The sequence below is a fragment of the Coregonus clupeaformis genome, chromosome 6 (genome assembly GCF_020615455.1).
Source record: "Coregonus clupeaformis isolate EN_2021a chromosome 6, ASM2061545v1, whole genome shotgun sequence".
NCBI classification, from domain to species: domain Eukaryota; kingdom Metazoa; phylum Chordata; class Actinopteri; order Salmoniformes; family Salmonidae; genus Coregonus; species Coregonus clupeaformis.
In genome coordinates, this window is record NC_059197.1 from 21,576,280 (window position 1) to 21,593,221 (window position 16,942).

The 16,942-nt window shown below is 44.6% G+C and overlaps 1 protein-coding gene across 1 annotated transcript; it reads left to right on the forward strand.

Moving 5' to 3' along the window:
• Window positions 1–6,433: 6,433 nt before the first annotated feature.
• Window positions 6,434–7,993, forward strand: lyrm9 (LYR motif containing 9). Its single transcript, XM_041878892.1, has 4 exons — window positions 6,434–6,651; window positions 6,998–7,160; window positions 7,314–7,406; window positions 7,511–7,993. Exons 2-4 carry the CDS (start codon window positions 7,035–7,037, stop codon window positions 7,532–7,534), a joined length of 243 nt encoding a protein of 80 aa, XP_041734826.1. The 5' UTR covers window positions 6,434–6,651; window positions 6,998–7,034; the 3' UTR covers window positions 7,535–7,993.
• Window positions 7,994–16,942: the final 8,949 nt, after the last annotated feature.

The following is a 16,942-nucleotide window of genomic DNA, read 5'->3' on the forward strand; positions in this document are numbered from 1 at the left end:
CTGCCCAACAACCTGCCTTGCTTGACCCTATCCCCTCCTCTCTTCTCCAGACCATTTCCGGAGACCTTCTCCCTTACGTCACCTCACTCATCAACTCATCCTTGACCGCTGGCCATGTCCCTTCCGTCTTCAAGAGAGCGAGAGTTGCACCCCTCCTCAAAAAACCTACAGACCAGACCTCCCCTACAGACCAGTATCCCTTCTTTCGTTTCTCTCAAACTCTTGAGCGTGCCGTCTCTAGCCAACTCTCCTGCTATCGCTCTCAGAATTACCTTCTTGATCCAAACCAGTCAGGTTTCAAGACTGGTCATTCAACTGAGACTGCTCTTCTCTGTGTCACGGAGGCTCTCCGCACTGCTAAAGCTAACTCTCTCCTCTGCTCTTATCCTTCTAGACCTATCCACTGCCTTTGATACTGTGAACCATCAGATCCTCCTCTCCACCCTCTCCGAGTTGGGCATCTCCGGCGTTGCTCACTCTTGGATTGCGTCCTACCTGACAGGTCGCTCCTACCAGGTGGCGTGGCGAGAATCTGTCTCCACACCACGTGCTCTCACCACTGGTGTCCCCTAGGGCTCAGTTCTAGGCCCTCTCCTATTCTCTCTATGCACCAAGTCACTTGGCTCTGTCATATGGTCTCTCCTATCATTGCTACGCAGATGACACACAATTAATTTTCTCCTTTCCCCCTTCTGATAAACAGGTGGCGAATCGCATCTCTGCATGTCTGGCAGACATATCAGTGTGGATGTCGGATCACCACCTCAAGCGGAACCTCGACAAGACAGAGCTGTTCTTTCTCCCAGGGAAGGACTGCCCGCTCCATGATCTCGCCATTACGGTTGACAACTCCATTGTGTCCTCCTCCCAGAGTGCTAAGATCCTTGGCGTGACCCTGGACAACACCCTGTCGTTCTCCGCTAACATCAAAGCGGTGACCCGATCCTGCAGGTTCATGCTCTACAACATTCGCCTAGATAGCATATAATTGCAGACACATTCACACAACTACAGATAAGATGTCAACATTTTTGACGGAGAGAGAGGCTAATTACTGCTGCCAGTCACAATTTATGGCGTTCTCCAGCTAGCTATAGATCTTATCTAATAGGCTATAAATCAAGTGCGCATGCAGGAGCACACCAAACCATCTAGAATCTTCTACGACTTAGTTACTTTTCTTGCACATAACACACTCTTACAGTAATAGTAGCATGCACATAATAATAGCTACGAACATGCAATGGTTGCAGTAGCTGGCAATTGTGTACTTAGACGATAGTATGCATTAGCTAAACATGTAAACAATACTAACAGCTGGCATCAGAACAAATAAGTTACAAATGTAACTTTCCTTTTAGAACCACAAAGATCCCTCATTCTATGTGTGTGTGTGGTGGAGACCAAGAGCCAATACATCTCTGGATGTGGACACATCTGCCTTGTTCTTGCCGGACAGCCTGTAGCGAGTCAGAATCTTAACTATCCGCAATAAGTACTAGCGGGTGAGGGCATCTACAGCCAACTGTTCAGACGAGCTCCAGCTAGCCGTTTTTACAAGACCGGTTTAAGATGGATTTTTAAGCCTTGAGACAATTGAGACATGGATTGTGGATGTGTGCCATTCAGAGGGTGAATGGACAAGACAAAAACTGCCTTTTGAACGGGGTATGGTAGCAGGTGCCAGGCGCACCGGTTTGAGTATGTCAAGAACTACAACGCTGCCAGGTTTTTCATGCTCAACAGTTTCCCATGTGTATCAAGAATGGTCCACCACCCAAAGGTTATCCAGCCAACTTGACACAACTGTGGGAAGCATTGGAGTCAACTTGGGCCAGCATCCCTGTAGAACGCTTTCGACACCTTGTCGACTCCATGCCCTGACGAATTGAGGCTGTTCTGAGGGCAAAAGGGGGTGCAACTCTATTTTAGGACTGTGTTCCTAATGTTTTGTACACTGTGTATATAAATGTGCCAAGTCAAATATGTGGTCTTATCTGGAGTTTACCAAGAGTCTCCAACCAGCCATGCCCCAGGGGACAAACCTGGTTGAAATAACGTTATAACAATCATTTTACAACCAGAATCTCAACTATCTTTAAAACCATAATTACAGCCACATCAATTCCTCCCATACCCAAGACCTCTTTGTTGACTCCCTATTGCATATCTAGACTGCCCAAGTGTGGTCTGGTCAGTAACAGACAACAGAGATTTCCCCAGTCACTAGTGGCACCAAGATCGACGAACTCCGGGCAAGGATTTCTTTCCAGAGAGACATCAAGGCCTGTAACATACTTTGTTTCATGGAAACATGGCTCTCTTGGGATATTCTGTCGAAATCGGTCCAGCCAGAGGGTTCTCAGTTCATCGCGCAGACAGGAATACATCTCTCTCCAGGAAGCAGAACGGCGGAGGTGTGTGTTTCATGATTAACGACTCATGGTGTAATTGTAGTAACATACAGGAACTCAAGTCCTTTTGTTCACCCAACAAAGAATATCTCACAATCAAATGCTGACCGTATTATCTCCCAAGATAATTTTCTTCAGTTATAGTCACGGCCGTGTATATCCCCCCTCAAGCTGATACCACGACGGCCCTCAAAGAACTTCACTGGACTTTATGCAAACTGGAAACCACATATCCTGAGGCTGCATTTATTGTGTAAGAGTGTCTGCTAAATGATGTAAATGTAATTGTAGCCGGGGCTTTTAACAAAGCAAATTTGAGGACTAGGCTGCCGAAGTTCTATCAACATATCGACTGTTGTACTCGCGCTGCCAAAATCCTCGACCATTGCTATTCGAACTTCCGGGATGGTTATGAGGCCCTCCCCCGCCCTCCTTTTCGGCAAATCTGACCACGACTTCATTTTGCTCCTTCCTTCCTATAGGCAGAAACTCAAACAGGAAATGCCCGTGCTAAGGACTATTCAACGCTGGTCTGACCAATCGGAATCCACGCTTCAAGATTGTTTTGATCACGCGGACTGGGATATGTTCCGGGTAGCTTCCGAAAATAATTTAGACGAATACACTGAAACGGTGACTGAGTTTATCAGGAAGCGTATAGGTGATGTTGTGCCCACTGTGACTATTAAAACCTACCCTAACCAGAAACCGTGGATAGATGGCAGCATTCACACCAATCTGAAAGCGCAAACCACCGCATTCAACCATGGCAAGGTGACTGGGAATATGGCAGAATACAAACAGTGTAGCTACTCATTCCGCAAGGCAATTAAACTGGCAAAACATCAGTATAGAGACAAAGTGGAGTCGCAATTCAACGGCTCAGACACGAGACGTATGTGGCATGGTCTACAGACAATCACGGACTACCAAAGGAAAACCAGCCACGTCGCCGACACGACGTCTCGCTTCCAGACAAGCTAAACACCCTTCTTCGCCTGCTTTGAGGATAACACAGTGCCGCTGACGAGACCCACAACCAAGGACTGTGGCCTCTCCTTCTCCGTGGCCGACGTGAATAAGACATTTAAGCATGTTAACCCCCGCAAGGCTGTCGGCCCAGACGGCATCCCTAGCCGCGTCCTCAGAGCATTCGCAGACCAGCTGGTTGGTGCGGTTATGGACATATTCAATCTCTCCCTTTCCCAGTCTGCTGTTCCCACATGCTTCAAGATGGCCACCATTGTTCCTGTACCCAAAAAAGCAAAGGTAACTGAACTAAATGACTTGCCCTGTACCACTCACCTCTGTCATCATGAAGTGCTTTGAGAGACTAGTCAAGGATCATATCCCCTCTACCTTACCTGTCACCCTAGACCCACTTCAATTTGCTTACCGCCCCAATAGATCCACAGACGATGCAATCGCCATCACACTGCACATCCCATCTGGACAAGAGGAATACCTATGTAAGAATGCTGATAATTGACTATAGCTCAGCATTCAACACCATAGTACCCTCCAAGCTCATCAAGCTCGAGGCCCTGGGTCTGAACTCCGCCCTGTGCAACTGGGTCCTGGACTTCCTGACGGGCCGCCCCCAGGTGGTGAAGGTAGGAAACAACATCTCCACTTCGCTGATCATCAACACTGGGGCCCCACCAGGGTGCGTGCTCAGCCCCCTCCTGTACTCCCTGTTCACCCATGACTGCGTGGCCAAGCACGCCTCCAACTCAATCATCAAGTTTGCAGACGACACAACAGTAGTAGGCTTGATTACTAACAATGACGAGACCGCCTACAGGGAGGAGGTGAGGGCTCTGGGAGTGTGGTGCCAGGAAAATAACCTCTCACTCAACGTCAACAAAACAAAGGAGATGATCGTGGACTTCAGGAAACAGCAGAGGGTGCACCCCCCTATCCACATCAACGGGACCGCAGTGGAGAAAGTGGAAAGCTTAAAGTTCCTTGGCATACACATCACCGACAAACTGAAATTGTCCACCCACTCAGACAGTGTTGTGAAGAAGGCGCAACAGAGCCTCTTCAACCTCAGGAGGCTGAAGAAATTTGGCTTGGCACCTAAAACCCTCACACACTTTTACAGATGCACAATTGAGAGCGTCCTGTCAGGCTGTATCACCACCTGGTACGCCAACTGCACCGCCCGCAACCGCAGGGCTCTCCAGAGGGTGGTGCGGTCTGCCGAACGCATTATCGGGGGCAAACTACCCGCCCTCCAAGACACAAACAGCACCCGGTGTCACAGGAAGGCCAAAAAGATCATCAAGGACATCAACCACCCGAGCCACTGCCTGTTCACCCTGCTATCATCCAGAAGGCGAGGTCAGTACAGGTGCATCAAAGCTGGGACCGAGAGAATGAAAAACAGCTTCTATCTCAAGGCCACCAGACTGTTAAATAGCCACCACTAGCTCATTAGAGGCTGCTGCTGCCTATTGAAATCACTGGCCACTTTAAGAGATGGAACACTAGTCACTTTAATAATGTTTACAGTCACTTTAATAATGTTTACATATCTTGCACTACTCATCTCATATGTATATACTGCATTCTATTCATTTCATTACATTTTAGTCATTTAGCAGACGCTCTTATCCAGAGCGACTTACAGTTAGTGAGTGCATACATTATATATTTTTTTCATACTGGCCCCCCGTGGGATTCAAACCCACAACCCTACCAACATCCCCTATTCTATAATATTGTACTGTATCTTAGTCCATGCCGCTCTGTCATTGCTTGTCCATATATGTATATTTTCTTAAATTCCATTCCTTACTAGTTTTGTGTGTATTAGGTATATGTTGTGAAATTGTTCGATATTACTGCACTGTCGGAGCTAGAAGCACAAGCATTTCACTACACCCGCTATAACATCTGCTGAACATGTGTATTTGACAAATAAAATGTGATTTTATTTGATTGTTCTGATGTGTCTCACACCCCAGGCCAGAGTCTGGTTTAGAGGCAAAACAAGGAGACACATTAGACTAGACCACATACTTGTCATTTCTTATTTTGTTCAATATGGCATTGTACAGTGTACCTTTGTTTTCAAAGGTCATCTCATAGCTTAGAAAATGTCAATTCTCAAGGTTGTTGTCAAGAATCCTTTAATTTGGTGTGTGTGTAGTGGGGGTCCTCAAAAGGGATAGATGAGTCTTCACCTGAGGTAAAGGGGAATCCTGTGGGAGTGACTGTTGATGGAGTGGCTGGGTCAGGTCTCAGCAGCGCTGCACAGAGCACACAGACAGCCAGGCGGGGGTGGTTTCCCTGCAGTGTCCAGTCTATCATGCCATCGCTGTTTTTCCACCTCACCTCCACAATGAGGCCATTCATCAGCACACACAGCGGAACTGTGAAAACCTTTGCCTAGGCACCCTGAAACAATGGGCTTGTGGCAAACCAGCTGGACGCCTGTGACTCATCCAACAGGGCTGGGGTGCAGACAGTCAAGTCGACTCACAATCACCACCTCACACTGCACAAAGCAGCTATTAAGCTAGGATTATATTTCATAATAGAGTAGGATTTTCTCTGTAGATGGAACAGTGCCCTCCGAAACCTGTGGATGAAATGCTTTCAGTTGAAGCGCAAGATGATTTATGCTGTTATTGAGTAGGGTTGTTGTGGTTTGCATTGTTACGTATGTGGAAAGCACCCGCATGAACATGTTGTGGGTGTTGGGGTATTCCAAGTCTTAGATCCCTGAAGAGATTATTGCTCAATTATGAATAGGTTTATGGCTGTTGTGTTCTGTTTGGCTGGTTTTTATAACAATGCTACAATCTAAAAAAACATATTTCCATAGCCCAATATTATGGTGCATTATTTTTTTCCTGATTTATGAATGGAATATTTATCTGTAATAATTTTGAAGGCGCAAAATGTTTTTTTCAGAATGATTTTACAACATTGAAAATATCACTGACAGAATATCCATAACCATTCAGGAACTGTTTATATGTTCCAAGTTTCCGTCGGTGTTGGTTTAAAGGGTACACACAGATTTTATAACGACCTCGATTTAACGACATTCATCCTTCCCTATTACAGTTTTGTCACATGCCTATTCATTTACCAGGCTTTATTTACAAACTAATATTGTTCAAGGAGAAATTACAGTGGACATAACGCTACTTAACGTTGAACAGTAGGCTACTTCAAAGAAAAACGGAAGTTGCCTGTCTGAAGGAGCAACCGCAAGTTACCTGTAAGTCTACAGTCACAATTTAACTTACATTCTTAATCCGATCATTAATTTATATGATCGTATCAATTGATATTGATCACATAAAAGGAATTGAGATATACTTCCAGAGAGGCAAGCACATCTCGTTTGTCGACGTCCTGTAGGGCGGGAGCGTTCCAGATCGTCTTTTTTGCAGTCGGGCTGTGCTTCTCAGAAGATTGCTCTATCATCATATTAATGCAATTCTGGGAACATTCAACATTTCTCTAGGCGTTGTGAGCTCTGACAATATCAATGTTTGACTGCAATAAAGACGACCTGAAATGTTCCCAATTAATTGTCAACCAATTGTTCTGCTATTTCACAGGAGCATATTGAGGAGGAAGTAATTCTACAGGGGCAGTATGCCCCCATTACCAGGCGCTGAGTTGGTTCGTACGCCGGTTCACCTGTACCGTTACCTTCTTAGATGTTGCAAGCAATTGCCAACCCGAGCAATGCAGCAACATTATCAACATGCTATAAGACAGGTAAAGTCTATTAGAGTTGTTACAGCATAGGCTACTGCATCATATAATGTATAACTTAGACATATCTGATTGTATTGCATGTTACAAAAAGCTAGATTATAATGGCCAAGCTTGGTCAACAATTATTTTTTGTATTTTTTTTTATCAAACTAGGGTTACAATAGTCACACAGACGAAGACGATCCTGAGAGGATTCAACTGATCATACAAAGAGCTATATCAGATGCAGATTGGATTCTCGACAAAGTGAGCATTGCCCTTTGTTTTCAAACTCATTTTAATTGACAAATCAGACAACAGTATATGGAAAGACTAACTTTGATAATTTCTCATTCTGTTGTGTTTTCCAGTATAAGAAGAAATTAGATGTGTGAAATTTGAGGACAAGGAGGAAATAAGAGGACAAGACTGCTGGCTCCATGGGACATGTTCCTTTTGGAACAAATCTTGATCAAAACAGGATTTTGCTTGTTCTGCCACGCAAGAAACATCCCAGGGACAGACGCATCATGCAATGTGGCAATAAGAGAAGTGACGTTTCCCAACCCTCTACTGAGGGACTACCAGACAGTCCACATTTTTGTTCTACTGCTGCACTTACACACCTGATTCAACTAGTTAAGGGCTTGGTGATTTGTTTATTCAGGTGTGTTAGTGCAGGGCTTGAACCAAAATGTGGGCTGTCTGGTAGTCCCCAAGTAGAGGGTTGGGAAACACTGACATACAGTGGCTTGCAAAGTATTCACCGAAAGTATTGTATCATTTACACAACATGCCTACCACTTTGAAGATGCAAAATATTTTTTATTGTGAAACAAACAAGAAATAAGACAAAAAAACAAGAAACTTGAGTGTGCATAACTATTCACCCCCCCCCCCCCCTCTATAAGCTTGGCACATCTAGCCACTGGGATTTTTGCCCATTCTTCAAGGCAAAACTGCTCCAGCTCCTTCAAGTTGGATGGGTTCCGCTGGTGTACAGCAATCTTTAAGTCATACCACAGATTCTCAATTGGATTGAGGTCTGGGCTTTGACTAGGCCATTCCATGACATTTAAATGTGTCCCCTTAAACCACTCGAGTGTTGCTTTAGCAGTATGCTTAGGGTCATTGTCCTGCTGGAAGGTGAACCTCCGTCCGTCCCAGTCTCAATTCTCTGGAAGCCAGAAACAGGTTTCCCTCAAGAATGTCCCTGTATTTAGCGCCTTCCATCATTCCTTCAATTCTGACCAGTTTCACAGTTCCTGCTGATGAAAAACATCCCCACAGCATGATGCTGCAACCACCATGCTTCACTGTGGGGATGGTGTTCTCGGGGTGATGAGAGGTGTTGGGTTTGCGCAAGACATAGCGTTTTCCTTGATGGCCAAAAAGCTCAATTTTAGTCTCATCTGACCAGAGTACCTTCTTCCATATGTTTGGGGAGTCTCCCACATGGCTTTTGGTGAACACAAAACGTGTTTGCTTATTTTTTTCTTTAAGCAATGGCTTTTTTCTGGCCACTCTTCCGTAAAGCCCAGCTCTGTGGAGTATACGGCTTAAAGTGGTCCTATGGACAGATACTCCAATCTCCGCTGTGGAGCTTTGCAGCTCCTTTAGGGTTATCTTTGGTCTCTTTGTTGCCTCTCTGATTAATGCCCTCCTTGCCTGGTCTGTGCGTTTTGGTGGGCGGCCCTCTCTTGGCAGGTTTGTTGTGGTGCCATATTATTTCCATTTTTTAATAATGGATTTAATGGTGCTCCGTGGGATGTTCAAAGTTTCAGATATTTTTTTATAACCCAACCCTGATCTGTAGTTCTCCACAACTTTGTCCCTGACCTGTTTGGAGAGCTCCTTGGTCTTCATGGTGCCGCTTGCTTGGTGGTGCCCCTTGCTTAGTGGTGTTGCAGACTCTGGGGCCTTTCAGAACAGGTGTGTGTATATATACTGAGATCATGTGGCAGATCATGTGACACTTAGATTGCACACAGGTGGACTTTATTTAACTAATTATGTGACTTCTGAAGGTAATTGGTTGCACCAGATCTTATTTAGGGGCTTCATAGCAAAGGGGGTGAATACATATGCACACACCACTTTTCTGTTATTTATTGTTTAGAATTTTTTCAAACATTTTTGATTTTTTTTTCACTTCACCAATTTGGACTATTTTGTGTATGTCCATTACATGAAATCCAAATAAAAATCCATTTAAATTACAGGTTGTAATGCAACAAAATAGAAAAAACGCCAAGGGGGATGAATACTTTTGCCAGGCACTGTAAGTATACCTGACACTTCTAGTCCTCAAAGTAAGATTTGCCTTTTAACCTCTTCACAACTGTTCAACCTGCAAATGTTGTCCACTTACGTTGATCTAATGTGTATTTATGATTGTTACTACAAAAATCTAATGTTTGTCTATGCGCCACTGTTACAACTCTCATCCTGCTACTGTATCGTATGTTGAGTCTGTATTTATCATATGTAAACCATAACACTAGCTAGGTTTCCATCCAATTGGCGTCAGATTGTCATGCGAATATTCTAAAATCCACATTTATTTTCATTGTTTCGACCAAGATTACTTGTTGCGGATACAAATCAGTACCGTGATGACACGGTGCACACACAATGTAAATAAAAATCTCAAGTTCAATGTGTTTCAAATAAAATCAGATTCCCTCCCTCTCGTAAAGATTGCGTCATCATCCCTTCATTCCCCGTATCATATTTGAGGAAATACTAAAAAGGAAATAAATATTTGAGGAAATACCATAGACTGATTAAATATTGTTTTGTATGAAATGTTCTTGTGCGTAATTGTTTTTATATTCAAATACAGATCACACAACACCTGTAGTAATGACAGGATTCATTTGAACCTTCACTCGCAGTAAAACTTTCATATGACTTAATAACAGCTTACAATTATTTTGTAGTTGGAGTGGGGGAAAAATACTTGTGCATTGATAAGCACACCAAATAAACTATATGTTAAGAAAGACGGCACTTGTAATGGCCCATGTCACACCATAGCCTGCTGAATTTGCAGGTTAACTTTTCCCTTTTTGATTTAGGCTAAAATGAAAATGTGGCACCGAGTCACCATGGATTGTTTCAGCATTGTCTCAATCAAGAGTTGAGCAGCCTCTGGTAAGACAAGGGGTGGCGGTCTATGTATATTTGTAAACAACAGCTGGTGCACGATATCTAAGGAAGTCTCAAGGTTTTGCTCACCTGAGGAAGAGTATCTCATGATAAGCTGTAGACCACACTATCTACCAAGAGAGTTTTCATCTATATTCTTCGTAGCTGTCTATTTACCACCACAAACCGATGCTGGCACTAAGACCGCACTCAATGAACTGTATACGGCCATAAGCAAACAGGAAAACGCTCATCCAGATGTGGTGCTCCTAGTGGCCGGGGACTTTAATACAGGGAAACTTAAATCAGTTTTACCTCATTTCTACCAGCATGATAAATGTGCAACCAGAAGCCATGGATTACAGGCAACATCCGCACTGCGCTAAAGGGTAGAGCTGCCGCTTTCAAGGAGAGGGACTCTAACCCGGAAGCATATAAGAAATCCTGCTATGCCCTCCGATGAACCATCAAACAGGCAAAGCGTCAATACCGGACTACGATCGAATCGTACTACACCAGCTCCGACGCTCGTCGGATGTGGCAGGGCTTGCAAACTATTACAGACTACAAAGGGAAGCACAGCCGCGAGCTGCCCAGTGACACGAGCCTACCAGACGAGCTAAATTACTAATATGCTCGCTTTGAGGCAAGTAACACTGAAACATGCATGAGAGCATCAGCTGTTCCGGACGACTGTGTGATCACGCTCTCCGTAGCCAATGTGAGTAAGACCTTTAAACAGGTCAACATTCACAAGGCTGCAGGGCCAGACGGATTACCAGGATGTGTACTCCGAGCATGCGCTGACCAACTGGCAAGTGTCTTCACTGACATTTTCAAACTCTCCCTGTCGGAGTCTGTTAAACCAACATGTTTCAAGCAGACCACCATAGTCCCTGTGCCCAAGAACACTAAGGTAACCTGCCTAAATGACTACCGACCCGTAGCACTCACATCTGTAGCCATGAAGTGCTTTGAACAGCTGGTCATGGTCATGGCTCACATCAACACCATTATCCCAGAAACCCTAGACCCACTCCAATTTGCATACTGCCCCAACCGATCCACAGATGATGCAATCTCTATTGCGCTCCACACTGCCCTTTCACACCTGGACAAAAGGAAAACCTATGTGAGAATGCTATTCATTGACTACAGCTCAGCGTTCAACACTATAGTGCCCTCAAAGCTCATCACTAAGCTAAGGACCCTGGGACTAAACACCTCCCTCTGCAACTGGATCCTGGACTTCCTGATGGGCCGCCCCTAGGTGGTAAGGTTAGGTAACAACACATCCGCCACGCTGATCCTCAACACGGGGGCCCCTCAGGGGTGCGTGCTCAGTCCCCTCCTGTACTCCTTGTTCACTCATGACTGCATGGCCAGGCACGACTCAACACCATCATTACGTTTGCCGATGACACAACAGTGGTAGGCCTGATCACCGACAACGACGAGACAGCCTATAGGGAGGAGGTCAGAGACCTGGCCGTGTGGTGCCAGGACAACAACCTCTCCCTCAACGTGATCAAGACAAAGGAGATGATTGTGGACTACAGGAAAAAGAAGAGGACTGAGCATGTCCCCGTTCTCATCGACGGGGGCCACATCACCAACAAACTAACATGGTCCAAGCACTCCAAGACAGTCGTGAAGAGGGCACGACAAAACCTATTCCCCCTAAGGAGACTGAAAAGATTTGGCATGGGTCCTCAGATCCTCAAAAGGTTCTACAGCTGCACCATCGAGAGCATCCTGACTGGTTGCATCACTGCCTGGTATGGCAACTGCTCGGCCTCCGACCGCAAGACACTACAGAGGGTACTGCGTACGGCCCAGTACATCACTGGGGCCAAGCTTCCTGCCATCCAGGACATCTATACCAGGCGGTGTCAGAGGAAGGCCCTAAAAATTGTCAAAGACTCCAGCCACCCTAGTCATAGACTGTTCTCTCTGCTACCGCACGGCAAGCGGTACCGGAGTGCCAAGTCTAGGTCCAAGAGGCTTCTAAACAGCTTCTACCCCCAAGCCATAAGACTCCTGAACATCTAATCAAATGGTTACCCAGACTATTTGCATTGCCCCCCCACCCCTCTTTTACACTGCTGCTACTCTGTTTAGTATCTATGCATAGTCACTTTAATAACTCTACCTACAGTGAGGGGAAAAAAGTATTTGATCCCCTGCTGATTTTGTACGTTTGCCCACTGACAAAGACATGATCAGTCTATCATTTTAATGGTAGGTTTATTTGAACAGTGAGAGAAAGAATAACAACAACAAAATCCAGAAAAACGCATGTCAAAAATGTTATACATTTATTTGCATTTTAATGAGGGAAATAAGTATTTGACCCCTCTGCAAAACATGACTTAGTACTTGGTGGCAAAACCCTTGTTGGCAATCACAGAGGTCAGACGTTTCTTGTAGTTGGCCACCAGGTTTGCACACATCTCAGGAGGGATTTTGTTCCACTCCTCTTTGCAGATCTTCTCCAAGTCATTAAGGTTTCGAGGCTGACGTTTGGCAACTCGAACCTTCAGCTCCCTCCACAGATTTTCTATGGGATTAAGGTCTGGAGACTAGGCCACTCCAGCCTACGAATGAAAGTTTACAATATAGGTGCACAGATCGAGAGAAATTTGAGTAATCAAGGTGACCAACATGTTCTCATCCCTCAGCGTTTAAACCTGACGAATGGACATCGTTCCTTTCGTGTCATACAGCCAAGGCGGAAGGTGCCTGTATAAATAGTGATTATTGAAAGACATACAGTGCATTCAGAAAGTATTCAGACCCCTTGACTTTTTACACATTTTGTTACATTACAGGCTTACTCTGAAATTGATTAAATTGTTTTTCCCCCCTCATCAATCTACACACAATACCCCATAATGACAAAGCGAAAACAGGTTTTTAGAAACTTCTGCAAATTTATTACAAATAAAAAACAGTTACCTTCTTTACACAAGTATTCAGACCCTTTGCTATGAGACTCGAAATTGAGCTCAGGTGCATCCTGTTTCCATTGATCATTCTTGACATGTTTATATAACTTGTTTGGAGTCCACCTGTGGGAAATTCAATTGATTGTTCATGATTTGGAAAGGCACACACCTGTCTATATAAGGTCCCACAGTTGACCGTGCATGTCAGAGCAAAAACCAAGCCATGAGGTCGAAGGAATTGTCCGTAGAGCCGTGCAGCAACACTCCCCAGCCAACCTGACAGAGCTTGAGAGGATCTGGAGAGAAGAATGGGAGAAACTCCCCGAATACAGGTGTGCCAAGCTTGTAGCGTCATACCCAAAAAGACTCGACTTGTAATCGCTGCCAAAGGTGCTTCAACAAAGTACTGAGTAAAGGGTCTGAATACTTATGTAAATGTAATATTTCATTTTTTTTTGTTTTATACATTTGCAAAAATGTATAAAACCTGTTTTTGCTTTGTCATTAAGGGGTATTGTGTGTAGATTGATGAGGGGGAAAAAACTATTTAATCAATTTTAGAATAAGCCTGTAACGTAACAAAATGTGGAAAAAGTCAAGGGGTCTGAATACTTTCCGAATGCACTGATACATACATACATACATACATAATGTACACTGCTCAAAAAAATAAAGGGAACACTTAAACAACACAATGTAACTCCAAGTCAATCACACTTCTGTGAAATCAAACTGTCCATTTAGGAAGCAACACTGATTGACAATAAATGTCACATGCTGTTGTGCAAATGGAATAGACAACAGGTGGAAATTATAGGCAATTAGCAAGACACCCCCAATAAAGGACTGGTTTTGCAGGTGGTGACCACAGACCACTTCTCAGTTCCTATGCTTCCTGGCTGATGTTTTGGTCACTTTTGAATGCTGGCGGTGCTTTCACTCTAGTGGTAGCATGAGACGGAGTCTACAACCCACACAAGTGGCTCAGGTAGTGCAGCTCATCCAGGATGGCACATCGATGCGAGCTGTGGCAAGAAGGTTTGCTGTGTCTGTCAGCGTAGTGTCCAGAGCATGGAGGCGCTACCAGGAGACAGGCCAGTACATCAGGAGACGTGGAGGAGGCCGTAGGAGGGCAACAACCCAGCAGCAGGACTGCTACCTCCGCCTTTGTGCAAGGAGGAGCAGGAGGAAAACTGCCAGAGCCCTGCAAAATGACCTCCAGCAGGCCACAAATGTGCATGTGTCTGCTCAAACGGTCAGAAACAGACTCCATGAGGGTGGTATGAGGGCCTGACGTCCACAGGTGGGGGTTGTGCTTACAGCCCAACACCGTGCAGGACATTTGGCATTTGCCAGAGAACACCAAGATTGGCAAATTCGCCACTGGCGCCCTGTGCTCTTCACAGATGAAAGCAGGTTCACACTGAGCACGTGACAGACGTAACAGAGTCTGGAGACGCCGTGGAGAACGTTCTGCTGCCTGCAACATTCTCCAGCATGACCGGTGTGGCGGTGGGTCAGTCATGGTGTGGGGTGGCATTTCTTTGGGGGGCCGCACAGCCCTCCATGTGCTCGCCAGATGTAGCCTGACTGCCATTAGGTACCGAGATGAGATCCTCAGACCCCTTGTGAGACCATATGCTGGTGCGGTTGGCCCTGGGTTCCTCCTAATGCAAGACAATGCTAGACCTCATGTGGCTGGAGTGTGTCAGCAGTTCCTGCAAGAGGAAGGCATTGATGCTATGGACTGGCCCGCCCGTTCCCCAGACCTGAAGCCAATTGAGCACATCTGGGATATTTACATTTACATTTACATTTTAGTCATTTAGCAGACGCTCTTATCCAGAGCGACTTACAGGAGCAATTAGGGTTAAGTGCCTTGCTTTAGGGCACATGGACAGATTTTTCACCTAGTCGGCTCGGGGATATCATGTCTCGCTCCATCCACCAACGCCACGTTGCACCACAGACTGTCCAGGAGTTGGCGGATGCTTTAGTCCAGGTTTGGGAGGAGATCCCTCAGGAGACCATCCGCCACCTCATCAGGAGCATGCCCAGGCATTGTAGGGAGGTCATACAGGCACGTGGAGGCCACACACACTACTGAGCCTCATTTTGACTTGTTTTAAGGACAATACATCAAAGTTGGATCAGCCTGTAGTGTGGTTTTCCACTTTAATTTTGAGGGTGACTCCAAATCCAGACCTCTATGGGTTGATAAATTTGATTTCCATTGATCATTTTTGTGTGATTTTGTTGTCAGCACATTCAACTATGTAAAGAAAAAAGTATTTAATACGATTATTTCATTCATTCAGATCTAGGATGTGTTATTTTAGTGTTCCCTTTATTTTTTTGAGCAGTGTATATTGTGATTGTACATTTATTTCAGCACTGACACCCACCAGAGCCAGAAGCCATGACATCAAAGATGACACCCAAGATTTTGGTATGCATGCATTTGTATCTCTTTTGACACCCTTATCACGACCCATGACAGACTTTGGTTGCGTTCCAGGCTGACACCATTGCAGAGACGTTGCATTACATCAACCAATGGACTTGTGTGCCACATCTTCGACTGCACAATCAGGCGTCAGACTACTAACCATATGATGTGGTTAGCTGATATGTTAAATACCTATACAAATGTTGTTAGATCTGTCAGGTGTCTTAAATGTAGCCAGACAGGAATGCGATCTGCCTGATCTCACCAATCCTATCTACACCCAACAAACATATGCAGGATTTCAATCCCTAATTTTGAGATGGGCCTGATCCAGGAACAACCCGTAGTCCAGCTATTAAATCTGACCATTGCCCTCAAGTACTTGGATGAGGGTTTTCTACTTAGACAAGTTTTCTACCTGGATGTAAAGATTAATGTATGTCACTGATTGGCCAGATTCCACACACGTAGTGTCCCATTTACCTGACTAGGAGGGAATGAGAGCCAGCAGTATTTTGGTCCTCAAGTGTACATTTAAAGACTCACTTTCAGCCAATTACGACGCAATCTGGATGCACACTGTAGTAAAAATGTTACATTTGACTTTTTAATATAATGGTTGAATTCTGACATCTATTAAAACTTGTTTGTCTTGCTTTATTTACAGATCTTTTCAATACCACCACAGACTGGACCAGTGTTCCCAAGACAGTTGGTATGTACTGGATAACATTTACTGTCTTTACAAATTGTCTTGAGAATCTTAGATTATAATAAATGGTTAGGGTGCTCATACACACTGAGTTGTGCGATCAGCAGCAGTCAGGAAGAACTCGAAAAACGATCATACTATAGATGTAATAAACTTTAAATCGGATGAGTGCTTTAGTATCACCAGTCACTTTAAGACCAGTTTTCCCCCAGTGCTGTGCATAGCATTATGCCATGCTAATTGGCCTACAGTTTTTATTTACTGACAATGTAATAATGCTACCTCGCACTGTCAGTCTTTTGTAATGTCTCTCCACTATCAACAGTTGTCTGATGCTGCTTCTTGAAAGAACTCAAGGTAAATAAGTTAAAGTTACAATAGAATACATTTGTAGTGCATAACACATTTTCTATCATTGGTTTGAATATCAGCTGTGGTGGATACAGAGATGGATGTTTATTTTGTGTTTGCTTTTAATTAGTTGTGTGATGATTCAAGTGCATACTACCTAAATCTGTCTCTTTTAAACACTTAATCTTTAGGC

Coding starts and splice junctions, on each gene's coding strand:
- lyrm9 (XM_041878892.1), top strand. CDS start 7,035: ATGCCCCCATTACCAGGCGCTGAGTTGGTTCGTACGCCGGTTCACCTG. Junction 7,161..7,313: donor ATCAACATGCTATAAGACAG/GTAAAGTCTATT, acceptor TTATCAAACTAG/GGTTACAATAGTCACACAGA. Junction 7,407..7,510: donor CAGATTGGATTCTCGACAAA/GTGAGCATTGCC, acceptor TGTGTTTTCCAG/TATAAGAAGAAATTAGATGT.